This window comes from Canis lupus, chromosome 4 (genome assembly GCF_011100685.1).
Source record: "Canis lupus familiaris isolate Mischka breed German Shepherd chromosome 4, alternate assembly UU_Cfam_GSD_1.0, whole genome shotgun sequence".
NCBI classification, from domain to species: Eukaryota; Metazoa; Chordata; class Mammalia; order Carnivora; family Canidae; genus Canis; species Canis lupus.
Genome location: NC_049225.1, coordinates 88,019,577 through 88,038,558, shown reverse-complemented (window position 1 = coordinate 88,038,558; position 18,982 = coordinate 88,019,577). Strand labels below are relative to the sequence as shown.

At 51.7% G+C, this 18,982-nt stretch overlaps 1 protein-coding gene across 1 annotated transcript in view; it reads right to left on the bottom strand.

Moving 5' to 3' along the window:
* Positions 1 to 18,982, bottom strand: part of MYO10 (myosin X) — a 195,514-nt gene that overhangs the window by 7,859 nt on the left and 168,673 nt on the right. The window contains 11 exon segments of the mRNA XM_038535440.1: positions 109 to 406; positions 839 to 962; positions 3,414 to 3,571; positions 4,644 to 4,838; positions 5,099 to 5,241; positions 6,936 to 6,949; positions 6,951 to 6,992; positions 7,794 to 7,887; positions 10,908 to 11,003; positions 14,056 to 14,299; positions 18,295 to 18,418. Coding sequence (XP_038391368.1) covers positions 109 to 406; positions 839 to 962; positions 3,414 to 3,571; positions 4,644 to 4,838; positions 5,099 to 5,241; positions 6,936 to 6,949; positions 6,951 to 6,992; positions 7,794 to 7,887; positions 10,908 to 11,003; positions 14,056 to 14,299; positions 18,295 to 18,418 — 1,532 coding nt within the window.

Below are 18,982 nucleotides of genomic sequence, written 5' to 3'. Positions count from 1 at the left end.
GACCTGGAGCCCCTGACCACACCAGGTGCCTTCTGTCTCACAGCCTCTCCTCTGAGCCACGACCCACCACGGCACCTGTGGGACTGCGCTGCCTGGGCCACCTCCTACCTTCTCAGGTGGAAGCGGAGGTACTTGAGGATCCCCCGGCTCGGCAGGAAGGTGCAGCTGAGACATGTCAGGATCTGCCAGCTGCACAGGTTGCCCACACTGCCTGGATGGGGCACTTTGTTGGTCTGCTTGATGAGCTGGCAATACAGCTCGTCTCGCAGAGGTCGGAGGTCATGCCCGGTCTGCAGGATGCCTTGGATTATGGGAATGGGGTCAGACATGGATTCCAGTTGCTGGAGGGAATTGAATATCTTGATGGCTTCATCCTGAAGGGTCGTGTAGCCCTTGTCCTTGAGCACTGGGTAGAGACAGAACACAGAAGTGTTTACACCCAAGTCTGCACAAGGGGGACACTAAGCAGCACACAAAGGGAGGGCTGGGGACAGTGACGTTCCCCGAACCTTTGCGTCAGGGGAACAACACCATCAGGACACAGAGGTGGGCAGCGTACACCACTGAACCATTTTACCCCACAGACCACCCGAGCGCTGGTCTGTGGCCAAGCAGGTTCCAGATCTGTAATGTCAGGTGTTCAGCATCTGGCTCTCTGTACGTTCAGGTGGCTCTGAGTTCACAGGGAGGGCTGGTGCTTCCTGACTCCCTTTAGAATTGCTCTGTTCGCTCGACCATCCCTGTACCAGCGCACACAGCAAGTGCCAACGGGACACGGCTAAGGAGTGACCAGGAGGACGGAAGAGCGTCGCTGGGAGCACGGGGTCGGGGGACTCACGGTTCAGGTTTATGTCTCCGTAGGGAAGGGGCAGCAGCGGCGAGTGCAGCGGGTGGTGTGTGTGGCGGAGGATGGGGTTCCGCTTGTAAATCTGCTCCACCACGTCGGAGTTCAGGCAGTTCTCCTTGGAAGCAGAGGACCCAGTCAAATGAGCATGCAAGCTCATCCGAAACGTGTGTGTACAAGCACAGAAGCATCTGTATTCTTTTTTGTGGTTTTTTTGTTTGTTTGTTTGTTTTTTTAGTTTTTTAAAATTAAACTTTTTTTTTTTTTTAGACAGAAGGTGAGTGAGCATGAGCGGGTGGGAGGGGCAGAGGGAGAGGGAGAGCAGGTCAGGCTGGCTCCACGCACGGAGCCCCCGTGGGGCTGGGGCTCACAGCCCTGAGACCGTGACCTGAGCTACCCAGACGCCCCACGCAGGAGCACTCCCCGGAGTCCAAAGCATCCAGAAGCCTCAGGACTGTGGTGAGCACAGGCACTGGCTGGTTAGGGAAGTGTCCAACTCTGGATCTCCGGTCATGAGCTCAGGGTTGTGGGCTCTGTGCTCAGCAGAGAGTCTGCTTCCCCTGTCCCTCTTGCTCTCTCCCTCTCTTAAATCTCTCTAAAAAAAAAATTCATGCATGAAGATACCCACAGTCTGCGTTTGAAGACAAATCACACATTTTTCTTACACACGACCCTTCCTCTTCATTTCACGTATATTTTCCCACATTAAAAAAAATACCCCCCTGAGATTATATATATTTCAAAAAATTAAAGATTTTTTTTGCTATTTAGCCATCAAACATTTAACCAAACCATGTATTTTTTTTATCTGTAATTCATATAAAAATATATATTCTGCTTTCGTCCTTTAGGTGTATTTTCTGTATACCTGAAAATTATACTTGGTGATAGGTTATTATTGAGACTGTTCAACATGCCTGCCTTCTCTTTTTGGAAATTTAAGAGCTCCTTTCATGGAAATTCATCATGTATTTATGCTCCTAAAATGTTAAATTGGGATTCAAGGAAGGCAAAGTTCCTTTTAGAACGTTAAATAAACAGGAAAGTTGAAGGAGGGGCAGTGAATCATTCTATCCTGGTAATTTCCACTATGAAACTTCTTTAATAACACCTGATTGAAAGCCAAAGGGGGGGGGGAAACCCCTCAACTTTAATTATTTCAATGATTTTATATGGACTAAATTAGGGCAACCTGATTTTTTAAAAAGGATTGTTTCATATTTGGAAAATATTATCACTCTTTTAACGACAGATTTCAAATTAGAGACTCTAAGAAGAGGTAAGATGTAGCTTTGAAGAGAAAGTTCAGCTGATGTGTTTTCACTCCTTTCTCAAAAGAAAGCTTCAAAAAAATTTTTTTAGAGCTAGACAGGAAGTTGCTGGCATTCGGCACCCTGGGTCTTGTGCAAAGCTCTGCGGAGTCTTGGGAGAATAAATGACCTAGTAGAACAGCTCCAAACACCCAGGACACAGCCCGCCTTGGAATCAAGGGGCAGACCCGGATTCGAGAGAAATGACATACGAGGCCTGCCCCCCGTAGCAGCGTCGGGCCTCTCCCCTGGATCTGATGAGCTAACGCCCCCGATGAGGACCAGTCAACGCCGCCTTGCTATCATTCCCAGATCCTTTCTGTCACTGCTCCAGCCCTTTCCCTTGTATTGGGAAAATCTCTGATGGGTAACTTAGAGGAACGGCAGTAAAGATGATCCCCATGACCTGGTTCTGCATCAGGGACTGACCAGCTGCGTGAACAGCGCAACACAATACTCCGCATTCTGTTTCCATTCCTGAAAAATAAGCGCGGTCTTCCCCGTGCATGGCTGCTGTGTAGTTATTCCTTGAATGTAGACTCACCGGGCGATTCATGTTTATGAAAAGGAAATTACAGTTTAAATCACAGTTTCAGGTCGACGGTGGTCCAGAGACTTGGACGCTTCCTGTGAGCTTGGAGGTGTCTGATAAAGGCGTTGAGTTCTCTAGACAGTCTAGGCTGCGAATCCACTTACGTGCTCTAGTAGCCGTACAGTAAGAGAATTGCTGGTGTTCCCAGAAGGTCCCCGACCCAGGGCTGAAGGGGAACGTGTGACGCAGCAGGTCGTGGCCTGCACAGATCACACCCTGACCCTGAGGTGAGGAGCCTACGCCCCACACCTCAGGCCATCTTCCCTCTGTCCACAGGGCCCATCACTCGGGTTTGCCTCGGCAGCAATATTTGATGCCCCACGGAGGCGAGGTTTGTTTTTAAAGATTTCATTTATTCTGAGAGACAGAGAGAGAGGCAGAGACCCAGGCAGAGGGAGAAGCAGGCTCCATGCAGGGAGCCCAACGTGGGACTTGATCCCGGGACCCCAGGGTCACATCCTGAGCCGAAGGCAGGCACTAAACCACTGAGCCACCCCGGGATCCCAAAGAGGTTTCTTTACTGTAAAACTTCACCTAAACTGCAGCATGAGATTTCTAAAAGCAGCGACGTTCCAACACGAACGTCATCTAAAGTTAGTTTTGATTATAGAATAAAAATGGAGCTTGGCCAACGTCTGGATTCCCAGGGTGGGACTCAGGCCCCTACCTTGATGTCCTGAATCAGCTGCTGGGTGGGAGTGTCGATCGGGGCCTTGGTGTCCGTCACGTTCTGGATGGCGCTGGACCACCTGGTGGCCTCGTTGAGCAGCTTGGTGTACAGGCGGTAGCAGTGCTTGCGGCCGTACACAGTGATGTTCCAGTAGCCTGCGGCACAGTGTGACGGCCGTGTGAACCCCGGGGACGGCCGGCACTCACGGCCCAGGAACCCAGCACCCAGCACCCTCGGACCCCATGCCCTCTGCGACGAGTACACGCCCAATCCCTGAGCACACCAGGCACCCACATGCCCGACCGCATGAGGGCTCACAGCTCAGAGGGGACCAGGTCCAACAGCAAACCCAGGCTTAGAGCTATAAATGGGGGCGCCGGGGGCTTGCCGGGTTAGCCGTCTGCTTTCCGCTCAGGTCACGGTCCCGGGGTCCCCGGGTCCTGGGGTCGAACCCCCACGTCAGGCCCCGTGCCTCCCGCTCTGCCTGCCGCTCCCCCTGCTTGTGCTCTCTCTCTCTTCATCAAATAAATGAATAAAATCTTATTATACATAGAAAACGGTCTGCTTTGCTCTGAACTATATGTGGCTGTATATACTGCATATATGTATACATATGAAATGCTACCATTTGCTCTGAAAGAAAAACAGGCATAGACAGAGTCGCTTTCACGGCTCTGGAACCAGAGCGAGAGCGCCTCAGCCCCTGACGTTCGTTCCTCTGTCTTCCCGTCACATTTCCTTTCCTTAGCGCCCCTGTGAGAAGCCCTCTTGCTAAGCAAGCAGTCTGTGTGCCCACAAACAAGCGGGCATTTGGAACAGAGGAGCGATATTTAAAAAAAAAATAAAAAAGAAAAAGCACAAAATCACAACTAGCAACAAAACTAAAACAATCCAGAAATATTTTCATGATTCAGACAAGAAAAAACTACGCTAACATGACTGCTCTTCATTGCTCGAGGTTCATGAGCCCCCGGGGACCCAGGGTTTAGCTTCTGGGGGCCGCGTTAGGGCTCTCCCAGTGCCAGGCTGGGAACCCTGAGCCCAGAGCCGACACGGTCCTGGGAGCATCCAGGGCAGCGCAGGGAGGCAGGCCCTCCGTTCCCCGCTGTCCGCCCGTGTGCACTGAGCTACCCCGCGGGGCTCCAGAGGGCGCATTGGCGAGACGTGAGCTGCTGGGGGGGCACGCGGGGGCATGCGGGGGCACGCTCATTCCCTCGCTCTCCTCACCTGTCTCCTTGAAGATCTTCTCGTCCGGGGGTACCACCGAGCAGAGGCTGTTAAGGACCAACGTGCCCAGTTTCAGAGCATTCTTCTCGGAGCTCTTGTAGTAATCCAGGGAATTGTGGGTCAGCACAAACCACCGCTTCTTGAGCTTCAGCGAAGACATCTTCGGGCTGTTCTTGCCTTCTTTGTGTAACCAGCCTGCAAAGATTCAAGCGTCCGATAAGAACCACGAAGGGAAACACCCAACAGCAGGTAGCCCGCAGGATACTGACAGGCGGGTCCTGCTGCCACATATTTGCTAGAAAGGGCCACCGCCACGTCTCATGTGATTTTTTTTTCTTTTAAAGCGACTTCAGGAGTCTCGAATTCTCACAAACACTGCTCCCATGGGAGACGCCACAGGGTCCCTGCCAAGGGAAACCGAGCTTCAGGACTGAGCCAGGCATGGCAGCAGTCACCTCTCACGATAAACTCCTGGCCTTCCACTCTGGTGTCGCCCTTGGATCTCTGCAGCAGGGTTATCCAGTGATGCATCTCCTCTGGCGTGTCAGCGTTGCAGTGGAGCACCCGGTTGGCCGTGATGATCACAAACGAGTTGGGTCTGCGCAACGGGGCGAGAAGGAAGCAAACAGCCTTAACTCGACTGGCGGCACCAGCCGTTCGAACTGAGACCCAGACGCCGGTCTCCTGGCTCAAGGGTCACAGGGGTTAAAAACCGCGGTGCCGCTCGCGGCTCAGGCCCAGGCAGATGTCGCCCACTCCCGCAGGAGCTGCTTTATGCATCACTGACCCTTACACTTGGAGCAACACACTCTGGAGGCCCTCCAAGGGGAAACACTGCCTCATGCAAAACTTTCCGGATGACACTGGGTTTGGGGGGTGGAGAGGGCCGGGGTTGCTAAATAAGGAGACGGTGCAGGGAAATCCTTTTGGGCGCCTCTCCAAAGTAACTTTCTTCCTGCCCCTGGGTCCTGCCTGGGATGGTGCTGCCGAGGGGCGGGCGTGCAACGTCGGGCAGCAGTAAGAGGACATTGGCAGTGGGGGAGCATGGAACATCTGACACGATGGCTGACGCCTGCTACCAAAGCCACCCTGGGCCGTGTTTGCACAGCGGTCTCACAGAGGCTCATTTCCCAGTCGGGGATCAGGGAATGATGGAAATGCACTTTCTCCCTCCTCCCTTTGGCCTGGCAATGCCCTGCATCGGTCCTGGGCTCCTGCTCCTGGGCGGTCCTGCATCAAACCACTCAAACTAATGACGGTGAACGATTTCTTGCAGGTGCTCGACTGCTGACTGTAGCTAAGTGCTGCAGAAGGTCGAGAAAAAGCAAGATTCCCAGGACTGGAGTAGGCAGACAGGTGCTCCTTAGAAGTAAGAGACTTTTCTAAAGCTGACGGGAGAAGGACGGCCACTGGAGGGAGAGAGGGGCCGAGGCGGGGATGGAAGGTCCTACACGTGGATCCTCATGTGCCCAGCCTGCCGGAGCAGAGGAGACTGAGGGAGACACAGGTCGATATGGCTAGAACCTGACTGTCAGAATGACATCTGCACGACTACTGACAACACACACTTGTCAAGGCCCCCGAACCAGGTGCGGGGTGGGGCGGGGTGACACCAGGCGATGGGTCTGGGGTTCCGAGGGGCCTTGGTCAGTGGCCCGATGGAGACTCCAGGTCATTCTGCCTGCTAGGCGCTGTTTTCGTTGTGAGTAGGAATACGTCTCCACTGACTTTCTAAAGCTGCGTTCCTGAAGGCAGCAGCCAATTTTCATTCTTACTCAGAATTCAAACAGCAGCAAAGGAAAATAGAGACGATGAAGACAAAGGTCAGTGGTACAGACTCCTGAGGCCATCTGCCTTCGAAACACGCTGGTGCAAGGGCACGGATAAGGTGGGGACGTCAGGGAAGAGCGTCTGTGGGTTCATCAGTGTCCTATGTCGACGTTGCCACCAGAGCCCTCTTCAAGTTCATCACTGAGTCTAGAAGGGGAAGGGCACCCTCCCCATGTTGAATACTGTTTTCCTGCGCAGGCGTGGTCTTCCTCTAGGCAGTCTGGGTTTACCCCTGTACCCAGATGGAGAATATTCCTCCGGTGTGAGTGTTTCTCACTGTCCCCTTCCCCAACATCCCGAAGGTACCCAGAGAGGAGAACTTCCCGAGGACACAAAACTGGCCACAGGGAACGCAGCCTGGGATGGAGCAGGCCACCTGCAGCTCAGAATTGGCTCACGGCCCAGGAGCCTGAGACCTATGGAGGCAGGGGGGCTGCTCGTTAGAGTCACATCCAAACTTACCTCTCGGGGCTGTCAGGAGGCGCACACAGAATCAATCAGCCCCACGTCCAGCGTGCCCTGAAAGGGAGCAAAGCCGGGGCAAGAGACCCGTGTGAGCTCCGCGCACGCGGCCATGATGTCCCTCCCCAGACTACGATGTCCACAGGCACGCAAGAAAACCCCCGTCCTGTCTGTGTGAACTGCACAAGCGGAGAGTCCCCTGCACAAGCGAGGCCCCCATCCTGCTGCTGAGCCCAGCCAGCCCCTACGCAGGGCACGGTCTGCGGGTCAGTCGCTTAAGAGAAAAAAGTCGATTAATTAATCTATCTTTGTGCTTAAGTGTTTTAAGCACTTAAAACACTTTAATTAATCTATCTTTGTGCTTAAAACACTTTTGGTGAGAAGGGTTTATAAACTTCTTTCAACCGTACAGGTTTTCTGGCTCACAGTACGGTCCGTCACCAAACTCTAGACAGACTCTAAGAAACTCTGTACGTTGCCCTCAGGAGAAATTACAGCCTTGCTCTAAAATAGGACCATCCGGTCTGTGTGCATCTAGCATGCAGTGAAGACGGAAAGAATGCGAGTCAGAATTCGCTGAGTCCCTTGAAGGAATGTATGCTGTACTTCCACGGTTTCATAAAACTCAGGAATTTTGGGGGGGGCGGTTCTTGGAATGTTTAAAGTGGGAGGGCTGGAACCTAGGACTACTACCATCTTCTTTCACTTACTCTCTTTTCTGCAGGATCTTTAAACAAGATAGTCCTGGTTTTCTCTTTAATTGTTACTCTTGTGGTTGAGTGCCCAGAACCCCCAGCGCCCTCCCACGCCTGCGGGGACGCCCCTCCCCTACCCCCCTTCCCCGCAACGCCCACGCACCACGGCATTTTGCGGGTTGGCCTGCTCATCGTGCATCTCCCGGATCTCCTGGTCGGTGGACGCGTGCACCTGGCTCAGCACGCTGAACCACTGGCTGCAGGGAAGAAAGCGCGGGTCAGGGGGCTGACTGCTGCTGGCAACCAGCACCTGGCACCCTTCTTGCCACCTTCTCTGTGAAAACGACATATCCTCTGGGCGACTTGGTTTTTCACGTGCCTACACTACTCACGGGTGAAGGGGGGCTTCACGCGGCCTGCAGCGGGCAACGCCCAAGGGCCTGTAGCTGCCACCTGCTGCAGGCTGGGACCCATGAGACACCCTCTCCTCCAGCCACCCCCAGACCTTGCGCAGGTGATGAGCACGGGGAGGAGATCCTCAGTTACATCAAGGATCCTTACTGAAGATGTGACCTATAACCTCGGGAATATTCAAGTGCCTTCCATTTTTTTAAAAGTGAATTGCAGGGTAAGAAGGCCAGTGATGTCCGGGTACCTCCTCAAGGTGGCCCCTGAGGTACGTGCCCCGCTCACTCCAGGATGCAGTTTCCAACCACCTGATAGATAGATGAGGATAGATGCATCCTTCCTTCCCTCCCTTCTTTCTTTCTCTTTCTTTTAAATGTTTTAACTTGTTTGACAGAGTGAGAGAGAGCACAAGCAGGGGGAGGGGCAGAGGGAGGGGGAGAAGCAGACTCCCCGCTAAGCAGGGAGCCCAATGCAGGGCTCGACCCCAGGACCCCGGGATCATGACCCGAGCCACCCAGGAGCCCCAGGTTTTCTTTTTCTTTTCTTTCTTTCTTTCTTTTTTTTTTTTTTAACCTGATACAATTTCTACGTAAGTATGAATAAAAACAGAGGAGAGCTGGAAACAGGAAACAATTGCTTGAAGCAGAAAGTGCAAAGTTATCTTGACCTGAGAACTCCTCTATCTTAACCTGAAATGAGCTTTCTCACTTGCAGCCCCATTAGAGTCAGACAATAAAGGAAAACAGGCCCACCCCAGAAAAGTCAAGCTGAACAAAAGCTGTGATGCAACTAGAAACACAATACAGGCTTGAGGAGAAGGACCACAAATATCCACTCGTCCGTCCATCTGTCCATCCAGCATCTATCAAGCAACTCTAAAATGTGAGAGGTACCAGATGTGAGACGCTACGACATCCTTCTCCCGCAGGGGCTAAGAAGACCAGTAGGTACAGCGTGTACAGCACTTGGTATAGGGCAGGAGATGTGAGCAAAACATGCGCGCCTGCCTTTACAGAAATGTCACTCATGCCAGGTATCCACAACAAGGCACTAAAATCTATCTCCTATGATCCCGAAGGAGAAAAATGTGACCCAGGGGCTTGAAAATAGGCAACATATACAGATTCTTTGGGAACCCAAGGGAGACGTCTCAATGTAAATTTGCTTCATCAATTCTGATGAACTCAAAAGCAAGACCTGAGTCACTGCTTCATGAAGCTCAACAATTCCCCAAATCACTGAAAAGCACACGAGTTCAAGATGCAGGTAGGCCACATGGGATCTCCCCCTCTCATATGCATGCACACTCAAATTTGCACATTTCTCCTCTTGAGTCAAATTTAACTTCATCTGAGAAGAAGTCTTAAAAAAATGTGTCCTCCTGGTGAAGGGAAGAAGTCCCCTGCTAAAACATCCCAGATGTGGGGGCACCTGGGTGGCTCAGTGAAATGTCCAACTCTTGATCTCAGCTCAGCTCAGATCTTAATCTCGGGGTCATGAGTTCAGGCCCTGCCTGGACTCCACACCCAGTATGGAGCCCGCTTGAAAAAAGTCCCAAATGTTAAATTTAGCAGGTTGATTATGGCATCAAACAGAGAGGATGGCTACCAAGCGCTGGTCCTATAATTCAACTGAAAAGCTATGGGCTTTCCCTGGACCCCAACCAACCCCAAGTGGTCTCCAGGAGGCCCAGATGGGCTATAATTCCAGGTTTGCTTGTTTTTCCAGTCTGTGTCATCAATTATGGATCTAAGCAGGGTTTTCATGCATTCCCATGGGAAGAATTACTCTTTGCCCTTAACGCTGTTACCATGGTGTTGTATCAACTCAAACGTTCAAAGGGCAGAGAGAGGGGTAGTGAGGCACCAAGAATTCGTGACAAAATTCTAATGATTCCCAAGGTCAAAAGTAAGGGTTTTAGGCTGAAGATGCTCTCTGGCGTTGCTCAGAGACAACAGGTACCTCCAACACAACCCTGGGGCTCACAAAGCAGCAGGAGCAGACCAAGAGACGCTCTCCTGTGTCTCCTCCCCTGCATGACCCTGTGATCTATCACACTGGGGAGCTGATACCAGTTCGCTCGTACTTCATTCCACATCCCCCCCTAGAATGGAAACTAGGAACATGAGACTACTTGGTTCGGCCAATGGACACCAAGCACACTGTCCTTTGAGTGCGGTCCACCAATCTAAGTTCTTGAAGAACCATGAGAAACGTGATGCCTCGGTTCAGCAGGACTGAGCTGCTGTGACTTCACCCTTCCTCGTACCTGGGTCTCTACTCTGTGAGATGCGGTGCGTGGTAACAGTGGTAATAGTGCTACTACCTCGTAGGCAGCCGTGAGAATTAAATGAGGTGATATACGTGAAGCGTCTCAGAATTTTGCCTGAAATGCGGTAATTCTCTAGGCATCAACCATCTCCTGTCCTACCGACTTCACAAACACCTAAGTGCTGGTTGTCGCTGCAGCGCTATCGTCTACTTAAACAACTAGTGGCTGATGCTCCTGCCCTCCCAACCTTTCAGCCAACACAGGCTGTTCCCTCCCTTGCAAAGTTCACAAACTTCCAGAAGGTGGGCTTTGAGCTCTGGGTGGTTGCATGGTTTGCACACGCTGCCCGGGACAACCGAAGCCGGAGCCGCGGGAACACAGGGTCCCATGCAGCAGCACCCAAGGCTGGAAGTCCTGGTCGGCGTGCGGTCCTCATACCACCCCCACCCCCCGGGACCAGTCTGTCAAGTTCGTGATGCTTCAGCCGTCCTAACAGAAAAGCCCAATGAGAAAATCACGCACAGTCTATCCAGAGCCAGCAGGGAGGCGCCCAGGCCCGAGCAGGAGTGAGTGTGGCGGGCGCTGGCGGCATCTCACCTGGCATCCTCCGGGGATTCAGCGATGAGGTGGAAGGTCCTGTCGGCCATGATGATGTCTATCCCGTTCTCCTTGCTGGTGTTATCTATGATCTCTCTGCAAAGCAAGAGCACCAAGGCCACATCAGGACCAGAGTCCTCAACACTGAGTGGAAAAGCAACTTCACCACACTAATGACTGGATTGGAAACTGTAACCGAAAAGCCAAACACCTGCTTCAGCCTTGTTTTTTTGAGAAATGATGCAGATGCCTGTGGTGTCCGGGGGAGCTGGGCTCCTCCCCCTTCCCGAGATGGGGAGGCTCGGGCTGGAAGCAAGGGCAGGTGGGTCCTTGACTTCTCTAGTCTCGCGCCTCACTCGGCCTCCCCGAGGCTCGGGACGGCTGCCCCCCTCTGGCCCGCACCTTCCTGCTCCTCTCACTGCCCTATGGAAGGGCCCCCCAGGTGATGAGGCTGCCTTTGCGCACCCCCCCCCCCATCCTCGCAGCTTCCCATGACAGCTTAAGGCCTTGGCTGGCAACTCGGACTGAGACTGCCTGGTGGGGGCACCTTATTTCCACCGCAAGAGCAGGGCTTGGGTGTTTCTGGAGCTCCATACCACCTTGCTCTCATCATCCACAACACTGGAAGTTTAGAACCAGTGGACCAGGTCAACAAGATCGGGGTAAACACAAGCGGGTGTTGGGATAGGACCAGACAGTTGATGAAGAAGGGTCTTGGGGATAAAGCCAGCTTGCTTTGCCAAGTGATGTTGCCTAACTTTTCAGGAGTTAGTAAAACATTTACATCTACCAAACCAAACAGTCTAACTAGTTGGGAAAAATAAATATCTTACAGCGAAAATCACTGAAACAAGATAGAGTGTTTTTAAAAATCAAGATGATGCACATTCCTGGAGCAGCCTGTGACACCTGGTCTGAGCAGGAAGCAAGAGGTGACGGACGGGCCAGGAATCATCAGCCATGCATCGGGTCACAGAGTCTCTTGAGCGTCGAGGCCCCAGCGAAACCGTCCAGACCATGTCATCCTGGACAGCCACGACCTCGCATGTAAAGTGAGCGGTGAGGCTCTGATGTAGCTGGAAGGCTGTGGCTCGGAACCACGGTGGCCCAGTGGATCCTGGGAAATGTTCCGAAAACACAGCTGGGGGCGCGGGGACCCTCGGGATAGGGCCCAGGGACCTGCGCTTGTAAAAACCTTCCCTGGAAGGGGAGTGATGCTATCGTCACATCACCTGGAAACACATGCCGCGGCTTCTCCAATGACAGCAAGTGATGAAGAAAACAATGGCGGGGGTGGGGTGGTGGTGGTTGTGGTGGTGGAAATTATAAGAGATTCAAGAGATCTATGAATGGATTAAAAATTATAGGCCTTATTTGGATGCTGATTGGAATAAACCAACTGGAACCAACAAGAGTGTTACCGCCTCCGTTTGCAAGACCAGGGAGGAATTTTGAACCATGACTAGAGTTTGGACTAAGAAGTTAATGTTATTTCTTTAAATGTTGTCGCCACAATGTCATTATGTATTAAGACTCCTACATTCTAAGTGCAGAGTAAAATATTCAGGACTAGAACTCTGCTGCCAGGGAACTTGCTGTGCAGAACACGGAGGGCGTAGGGGCGTAGGGAGGCTGGGGTTCCTGGTGGGCACAGAGGCCATGGCTGGGGGGGGTGCGGGGCGAGCACGGGGACTTCATTATATCTGCCTACTTCTGCGGGGCACAGATACTTTCTGTAACCAAACATTTTAAAATACAAAGGGGATGATTTTAATTCAGGTCAATTAAAATAATCTTAATGTGGTAAAACCCTGACAGCTCCACACCCTCCCTCCGAACAGGGCGGAGGCAGCCCAATGACAGCTGTGTCCTTGACCCTGACACTCACAGAGCACCCGGGACCAGGGCGTTATTAGGGGGCATGGGGTGAGGTTCAGGGGCTCATCCAGGATCCCCACTGTGAGATCCCTTCCGCCCTCCTCTGAGCCTCCTGGCTTTGCTGACCTTCTGGGGGGTCGGTGAGAGCATCAGGCAGGCAGGGCCGAGGCCCAGGCAGAGCTGTGAAAATCCCAGCCCCACACGGACTCCATTCCCCAGCCTCGGCTCCTCACAAACCCCAGGGGGCAGCCTGGAGGAGTCAGTACTCTGCTCTCTGCACTTCACTATTCGCCCTCAAAATCAAATAAATGTGTAGACTCCCCGCTTTTCAATAAATAGTCATTTGACTCCCTGCTTTTCAATAAATAATCCTCTAACTTTGCCGATGCTGGTCACGAACAATGTGCTGTCCTCGGGTCTCGAGGCTTCAGGAGTGAATCACTCTCAGAGCTTATTGTACTCATTTCTAACTACGGTGACTGCTTGGTTTTAAGTGAAGCAGTGGCCGTGGGTTATCCCAAAACACTTCACATGTAGCATTGAGGTGCCTGGCTGCTGCTAAGCCCAACAATTTCCTGCAAACTTTAATTTTTAACCCAACTAATGGGTCCTCAATAGTCCAGTGCTTTGGTTCTACAAGTGGGTAGCAGAGAAAGGGGCTGTGTGGGATTCCGGGCCTGGTTCTGTTCTTCTCGTTGCTGGGAACAGAGGTGGCCGGCACAGCCCACGTCAGTAAAAGATCAGGGATTCATTCCAGAAACATCTCCCAAAACGTTAAAACCAAAAAACCAAAATGAAGGTCGTCAAAAGTCACAATCTTCCAGTTACAAACGCCATCCTGGGGGTGCCCCGCACAACGCGGGAGAATTAGTGAAGGACACAGCACTGCATACTTGGAAGCTGCGGACTGAACAGACCTGAGTCCTTGCCACCGGAAAAGAACCGCATAAGCGTGTGTGGCAACGGGCATAAGCAGACCCACCGGGGACATTGGTTTGCAACCAGGAACCAGAATGTGGAGCCCCCGGGGCCGCAGGCTGCATGGTGACAGCCCCAGGGCCAGGGAGCAGAGCCTGCAGGCCGGCAGTCTGGCCGCACGGGGCGTCCTCTCAGCACATGTACGCTGACCCACGCGGGATGAGGTCTGGGACCACAGCGCCCGGCCGACCCCAGCCCCCGGCGAATCATGAGCTGGATAGAGTGACTGGGGCACACAGACATGAACCCTGAGCACCCCCAACCGCGCCCCTGACAGGGTCTGTCCGCATACCTGGCTGCCCGGACCTCCAAGGTGCCCTTGAGCTTCTCCTCGCTGTCGTTCTCGAAGTACATCAGCTTTGACTGGCGGAGGACAAACCAGCGCTTTTTCCAGTTTCTCCGGGACAGCGTGGATGAGCCGCCGCCCTTCTTATGCAGCCAGCCCTGCTTCAGGGCCTCCTGCTTGGAGCGGAACCACAGGAAGGTTTCATCCTTGAGGACGCACCAGCGGCGCTTCCAGGAGTTCATCAAGCCACCTGCAGCCCCAGGAGCGGGGACAGAGGGGATGGACACGGTCAGTCCCGCTGGACCACGTGGCAGTAGCAGGCCTCGAGGCTCGGCCGCCCCCACCGTGTCACGCCGGCTGGCCTGAGGACGCCAATGCTGCCCTGCCTTCCAGCTCACAGCAGCCCCCCCACCCCCCAGCTGAGAGGTCTTGGTAAGATGCCCACACAGGCACAGATCACCAGCTCACGCTCCGACCCGGACTGGGTGCAGGCCGCGGGCGAGGGCCATTTCCCCAAGGGGCCGCGTGGGTCTCCAAAGGCCCCAGACAGGAGAAATTAGTCTAATTTATCTTTTAACTAGATAACAAATATTTTGTGACATCTGGGTGGCTCAGCGGTGGAGCGTCTGCTTTGGGCCCAGGGCGTGACCCTGGAGTCTTGGGATCGAGTCCCGCATTGGGCTCCCCGCAGGGAGCCTGCTTCTCCCTCTGCCTATGTCTCTGCCTCCCTCTCTGTGTCTCGTGAATAAATAAAATCTTAAAACAAACTCAGTATTCACCTATTAAAAAAAATATATGTATTTCTAGGGGCACCTGGCTGGCCCTGTCAGTAGAGCATGCAACTCTTGATCCCGAGATTCTGAGCCCGACACCGGGTGTACAGACTACTTATAAATAAAATCTTTTTAAAAATTCCTAATGCTTTTCTAGCAGAATCATTTTATCTTGGTATTCTCGATTTCCCAAGGACATTCCAGGATGACATCTTAACCACCATCAATCAAAAATCTCTTAATGAATCCACTGAAGAACATGGAATCTACCTCAGCAGTTAATTATAAAGCGACAAGTTACTTTTTTTCGATCAGCCAGTAATAAAAGTAAGGCACACATGAACAGGGATACTGAACGAATAAAGAAAATGCTTTCTTGTACAGATCGGAGATGGCGTGAAGACAGACCTCTGCAGATTAACTTCTTCAGTGACTAGCGACGTAAACCTCACACTGAAACAGGTGAGGCAGGGCCCACGCGACATGCTGGCTGGCGCGCAAAGACACTTGCTCTCACTGAACCCACTGCTGCCCCTTCTTAAGCCCCTTGCCTGCTCGCCCGGCTGAGAAGTCCGTGACCACGCGGCCACACTCCAGAGCGGTTTCCCAGCAAGCTACAAACCTGCTGGGGGCCACCAGGATAAAACTTTTTCTTTCCGATTTGTGGCTTTAATCTGGGGTTCCCAAAGCAAGCCCAGAGGAACCTGTAGCACAAAGTCATTCTATGATCTTATCGTCTTTAGGTGACAAAGGGTAATGACTGGCAATGGGTAATGACTGTTCTCGTAGGAGAACAGATGGGAACTAGACTTCTGGTGGTGGGCACCAGCAACCTGCGGAAGCGCTAACCCACTGCGCCGTACCGCTGAAGCAGAGGACACTGCTAATTGTACTTAGATCAAAAAAATGTTTTTAAGTGATAAAGGTTATCCGCAGTTGTTCTGAAGACACAGAGTATACCAGCCATCAGCAGAGCCATCAGCACAAGTTTACTGGCTCTGCTGCTCTGAAGCGGCATGTGAGACTCATCCCAGCTGCCCCCCTCCAATCCTGGGTGCTCTCTCCATGCTTTGTCCTTCACAGATTTTGATCGGTGCTATTAATTTCCTAACGGCAAACTCCTTAAGCAGACCACGAGGCTGGTGAGAACGCATTTACACTCATAAAGAAAATCTAACCACCAGGTTATATTATATTTTATGATTGGTTTCTCTGCAATGTTTGGTCACAACTTCATAAGTACTTTATTAAAAATTAAACGATAACGTATCAAAGGTTAGAAGGTGATGCATTTATACAACTTGTTTTAGTTAAAAGTTTACCAAAAATTCACTTGCTTACTTTCTTGAACTCTTTGTGCTTTAATCTTAAGATTTTGATGCTCTGAATATACCTTTACTTTTTCCTCAACTTATTTTGTTTTAATCAATTTTATGGTAATGCCATATATTCTATATATATCCATATATAATCAATGCCATATCCCTATAAAGAGTGATTTATAAGGAATTCTAAAGCTAACTTAAGGGAATTAGAATTAAATAGAGACAGGGGAAATATATACTATTAACAAAAAGCTTATATTTATTCTGAGAAATGCATAACACAATCTTTTTTTTTTTTTTTGCATAACACAATCTTAAAATGCTATTAGATACATATCAGACTCTGTTCTGTGAATCTTTTCTTGACTATTCCAGTGAACACTTGATTACACAGAATTTTCCAATCTTTTTTATTCCACTGCTCCTGTAAAAATTTCCACCCACCAAGGACTTCAGGCAATAGGCCCATCTCCCCTAAATTAAACCTGGTGGGATTTCCATGAGCATTTTGGGATCTGGGGTTGAGAACAGTAGGGCTTTGAAAAGCACGTGAGCGATATTAGGAGCTAGACTGGTGTTGAAGACTGAGGGAGGCAGAAGGGGAGGGGAGGGGAAGGGGAGGGGAAGGAGAAGGGGTGATGGGTGGATGTTAAGGGAATACTGGCCTGCTGTGGGAATGATTCATTCCGTCCTGCATGTACTTCACTGTCGACTTCCTTCCCGCACCCTCCCCCCTCACTCCTTACCTCCCTCCCGACTCCCCCGCACTCCATACTCCCTCCACCTCAAGAAAGAAGAAAGAAGAAAGAAAGAAAGAGGAGAGAGAAAGAAAGATAGAAACAAAAAAACTAGGTGAAGAAGAACAGGAAAACTACTGAGGAGGAGAGTGATATGAAAAAAAGATAAACATGCCACTAGGAGAGAAAAGCAAAGAACAGAAGAAACAGGGAAAGGGAGTACAGAAGTCAACACTGCTTCATGGAGGGAAACAGAAGGAAGGCTAATGAAAAGTGAAGAGTTAGGCAAACTTGTCGACAGAATGAGGAGGGGGGCATCATCAGCGGGGTGATGGTTCTTGTCATCCCTGCCCATCCCCAGGTTTGGACCTGTTCTCTCATCTAGCCTGGAGCCGGATTGACCCTTCTTTCAGGGACCCGTGTGAAAGCCCAGCCAAAACCTGGTGAGGACTGCGTCTCCTCTGGGCCCCGCCACCACCCAGAGGTCAGGGTTGAGGGGCGCCTGGAGGCTCAGTAGGCTAATGTGTCCAACTCCTGATTTCGGCTCAGGCAGGTCAGGATTTCAGGGTCATGAGGTGGAGTCCCACATGGGGCTCTGCGCTGGGCGGGGAGCCTGCTGAAGATTCTCGCTCTCTGCCTCTCCCTCTGCTCCTCTCCACCCCCACCCAAGCAAATTAAAAAAAAAATAAATTAAAAAAAATAAAATAGAAGTCAGAGTGGAGACCATGAATTAGGACTACAAGGTCCTAATTAAGTTCCTTTCCAAAAGGAACATGCTCTGAAGTCTTCCAGGGTCAGGGGCCACTAGGTCCAGTGGCAGCCACAGCATACAACCCAAATCCTCCTCATGCAGTGCGGGGTAGACGGCAGGTGAGCAGTAAGGTGAGGGGTACCCCTGGCTCAGACCTTTACTTCTCTTGTAGAGGAAACCCTGGGGGTCCTCCAACACTCCCGTGGCAGGAGAAGGTGTGGTTTGCCACAGAAGGGGCCACACCGATGCCAGCAAGAGTGTGTGAGAGAGAAAGGAAGGAAAGGAAAAAGGAAAAAGGGAAAAGGGAAAAGGGAAAAGGGAAAGGAACAGTGGGGGGAGGGGTTGTTGGGGAGGAGATGTAGCAAGAGAGGGGCAGAGCACAGAAATGAGATGGGGTGGCAAGAGGGAGGAGCCAGGGGCTGAGGACGGGATGGTGGCCACACTCTACCCTACAGCAGGCACCAGCGGTGCGCAGTCCAGGCAGCCCTCCGGGAGGTGTGACCGCGACAGCCACGCATCCCCCATGCACCTAAGAGGACCCGACACCAGGTGAGGGCAATGGAGTCTTCCTGGTCCTGCCCACAATCAGCCTCCATGGAAACAAAACCTCAGTTTTCCACCACACTACCCCCAACCCAAGCGCCCCTGACAGGTCATACCTTTCATGTACAGGAAGCTGTGGAAGTAAGGCAGCGTGACGCAGCTGTACACGGAGTCGCGCCGGTAGGAAAGTTCATCGTCTGTATCAAATCTAGAGTCAAAGTCTTCCTCACTGTCTTCAAACTGTACGAGAAGGAAAGAGCCAGTGGTGAGCCAAACAGAAACAGAAAAAGCCACAAGAAGGCCCAGCATCTGTCATCACCGAAAAAAATAAAAACCCAAGAGAAGCAACCTGTGGACTCGTACCATTACCACACAGGGTGGCCATCAAATCAACCAACCAATCAATCAATCCATCACAAAATAGGGACCATTAAGGTCAAATGATCTGTGGAATTGACACATTGTGAGACATACCTTGATCCAAAGGCTTTTCTAGAAACCCTGTTCAAGGGTATAATTTTCATCAAACCATACAAGAGCGAGCTCCCTTTAAATTACTATGATAAAAATACCTTCAAGTCTTAGAAAATCAAGGGGATACTTAATGCACGCCCCCAGACGTAAGCCCATAAGCTGGAAAGGGCATGGGTAAGCCACAGAAGAGTCCAGAACCAGGCAGCACATCCCGGGAGGGGACGTGGAGCCAGGGAGTCTGGTTGTGCAGTAAGCCCAGGGCCATTCCAGCTGATTCAGGGCAGGCCTGCCTTCCCTACCTGCTGGGCTGCTGGGACAGCGCACACACAC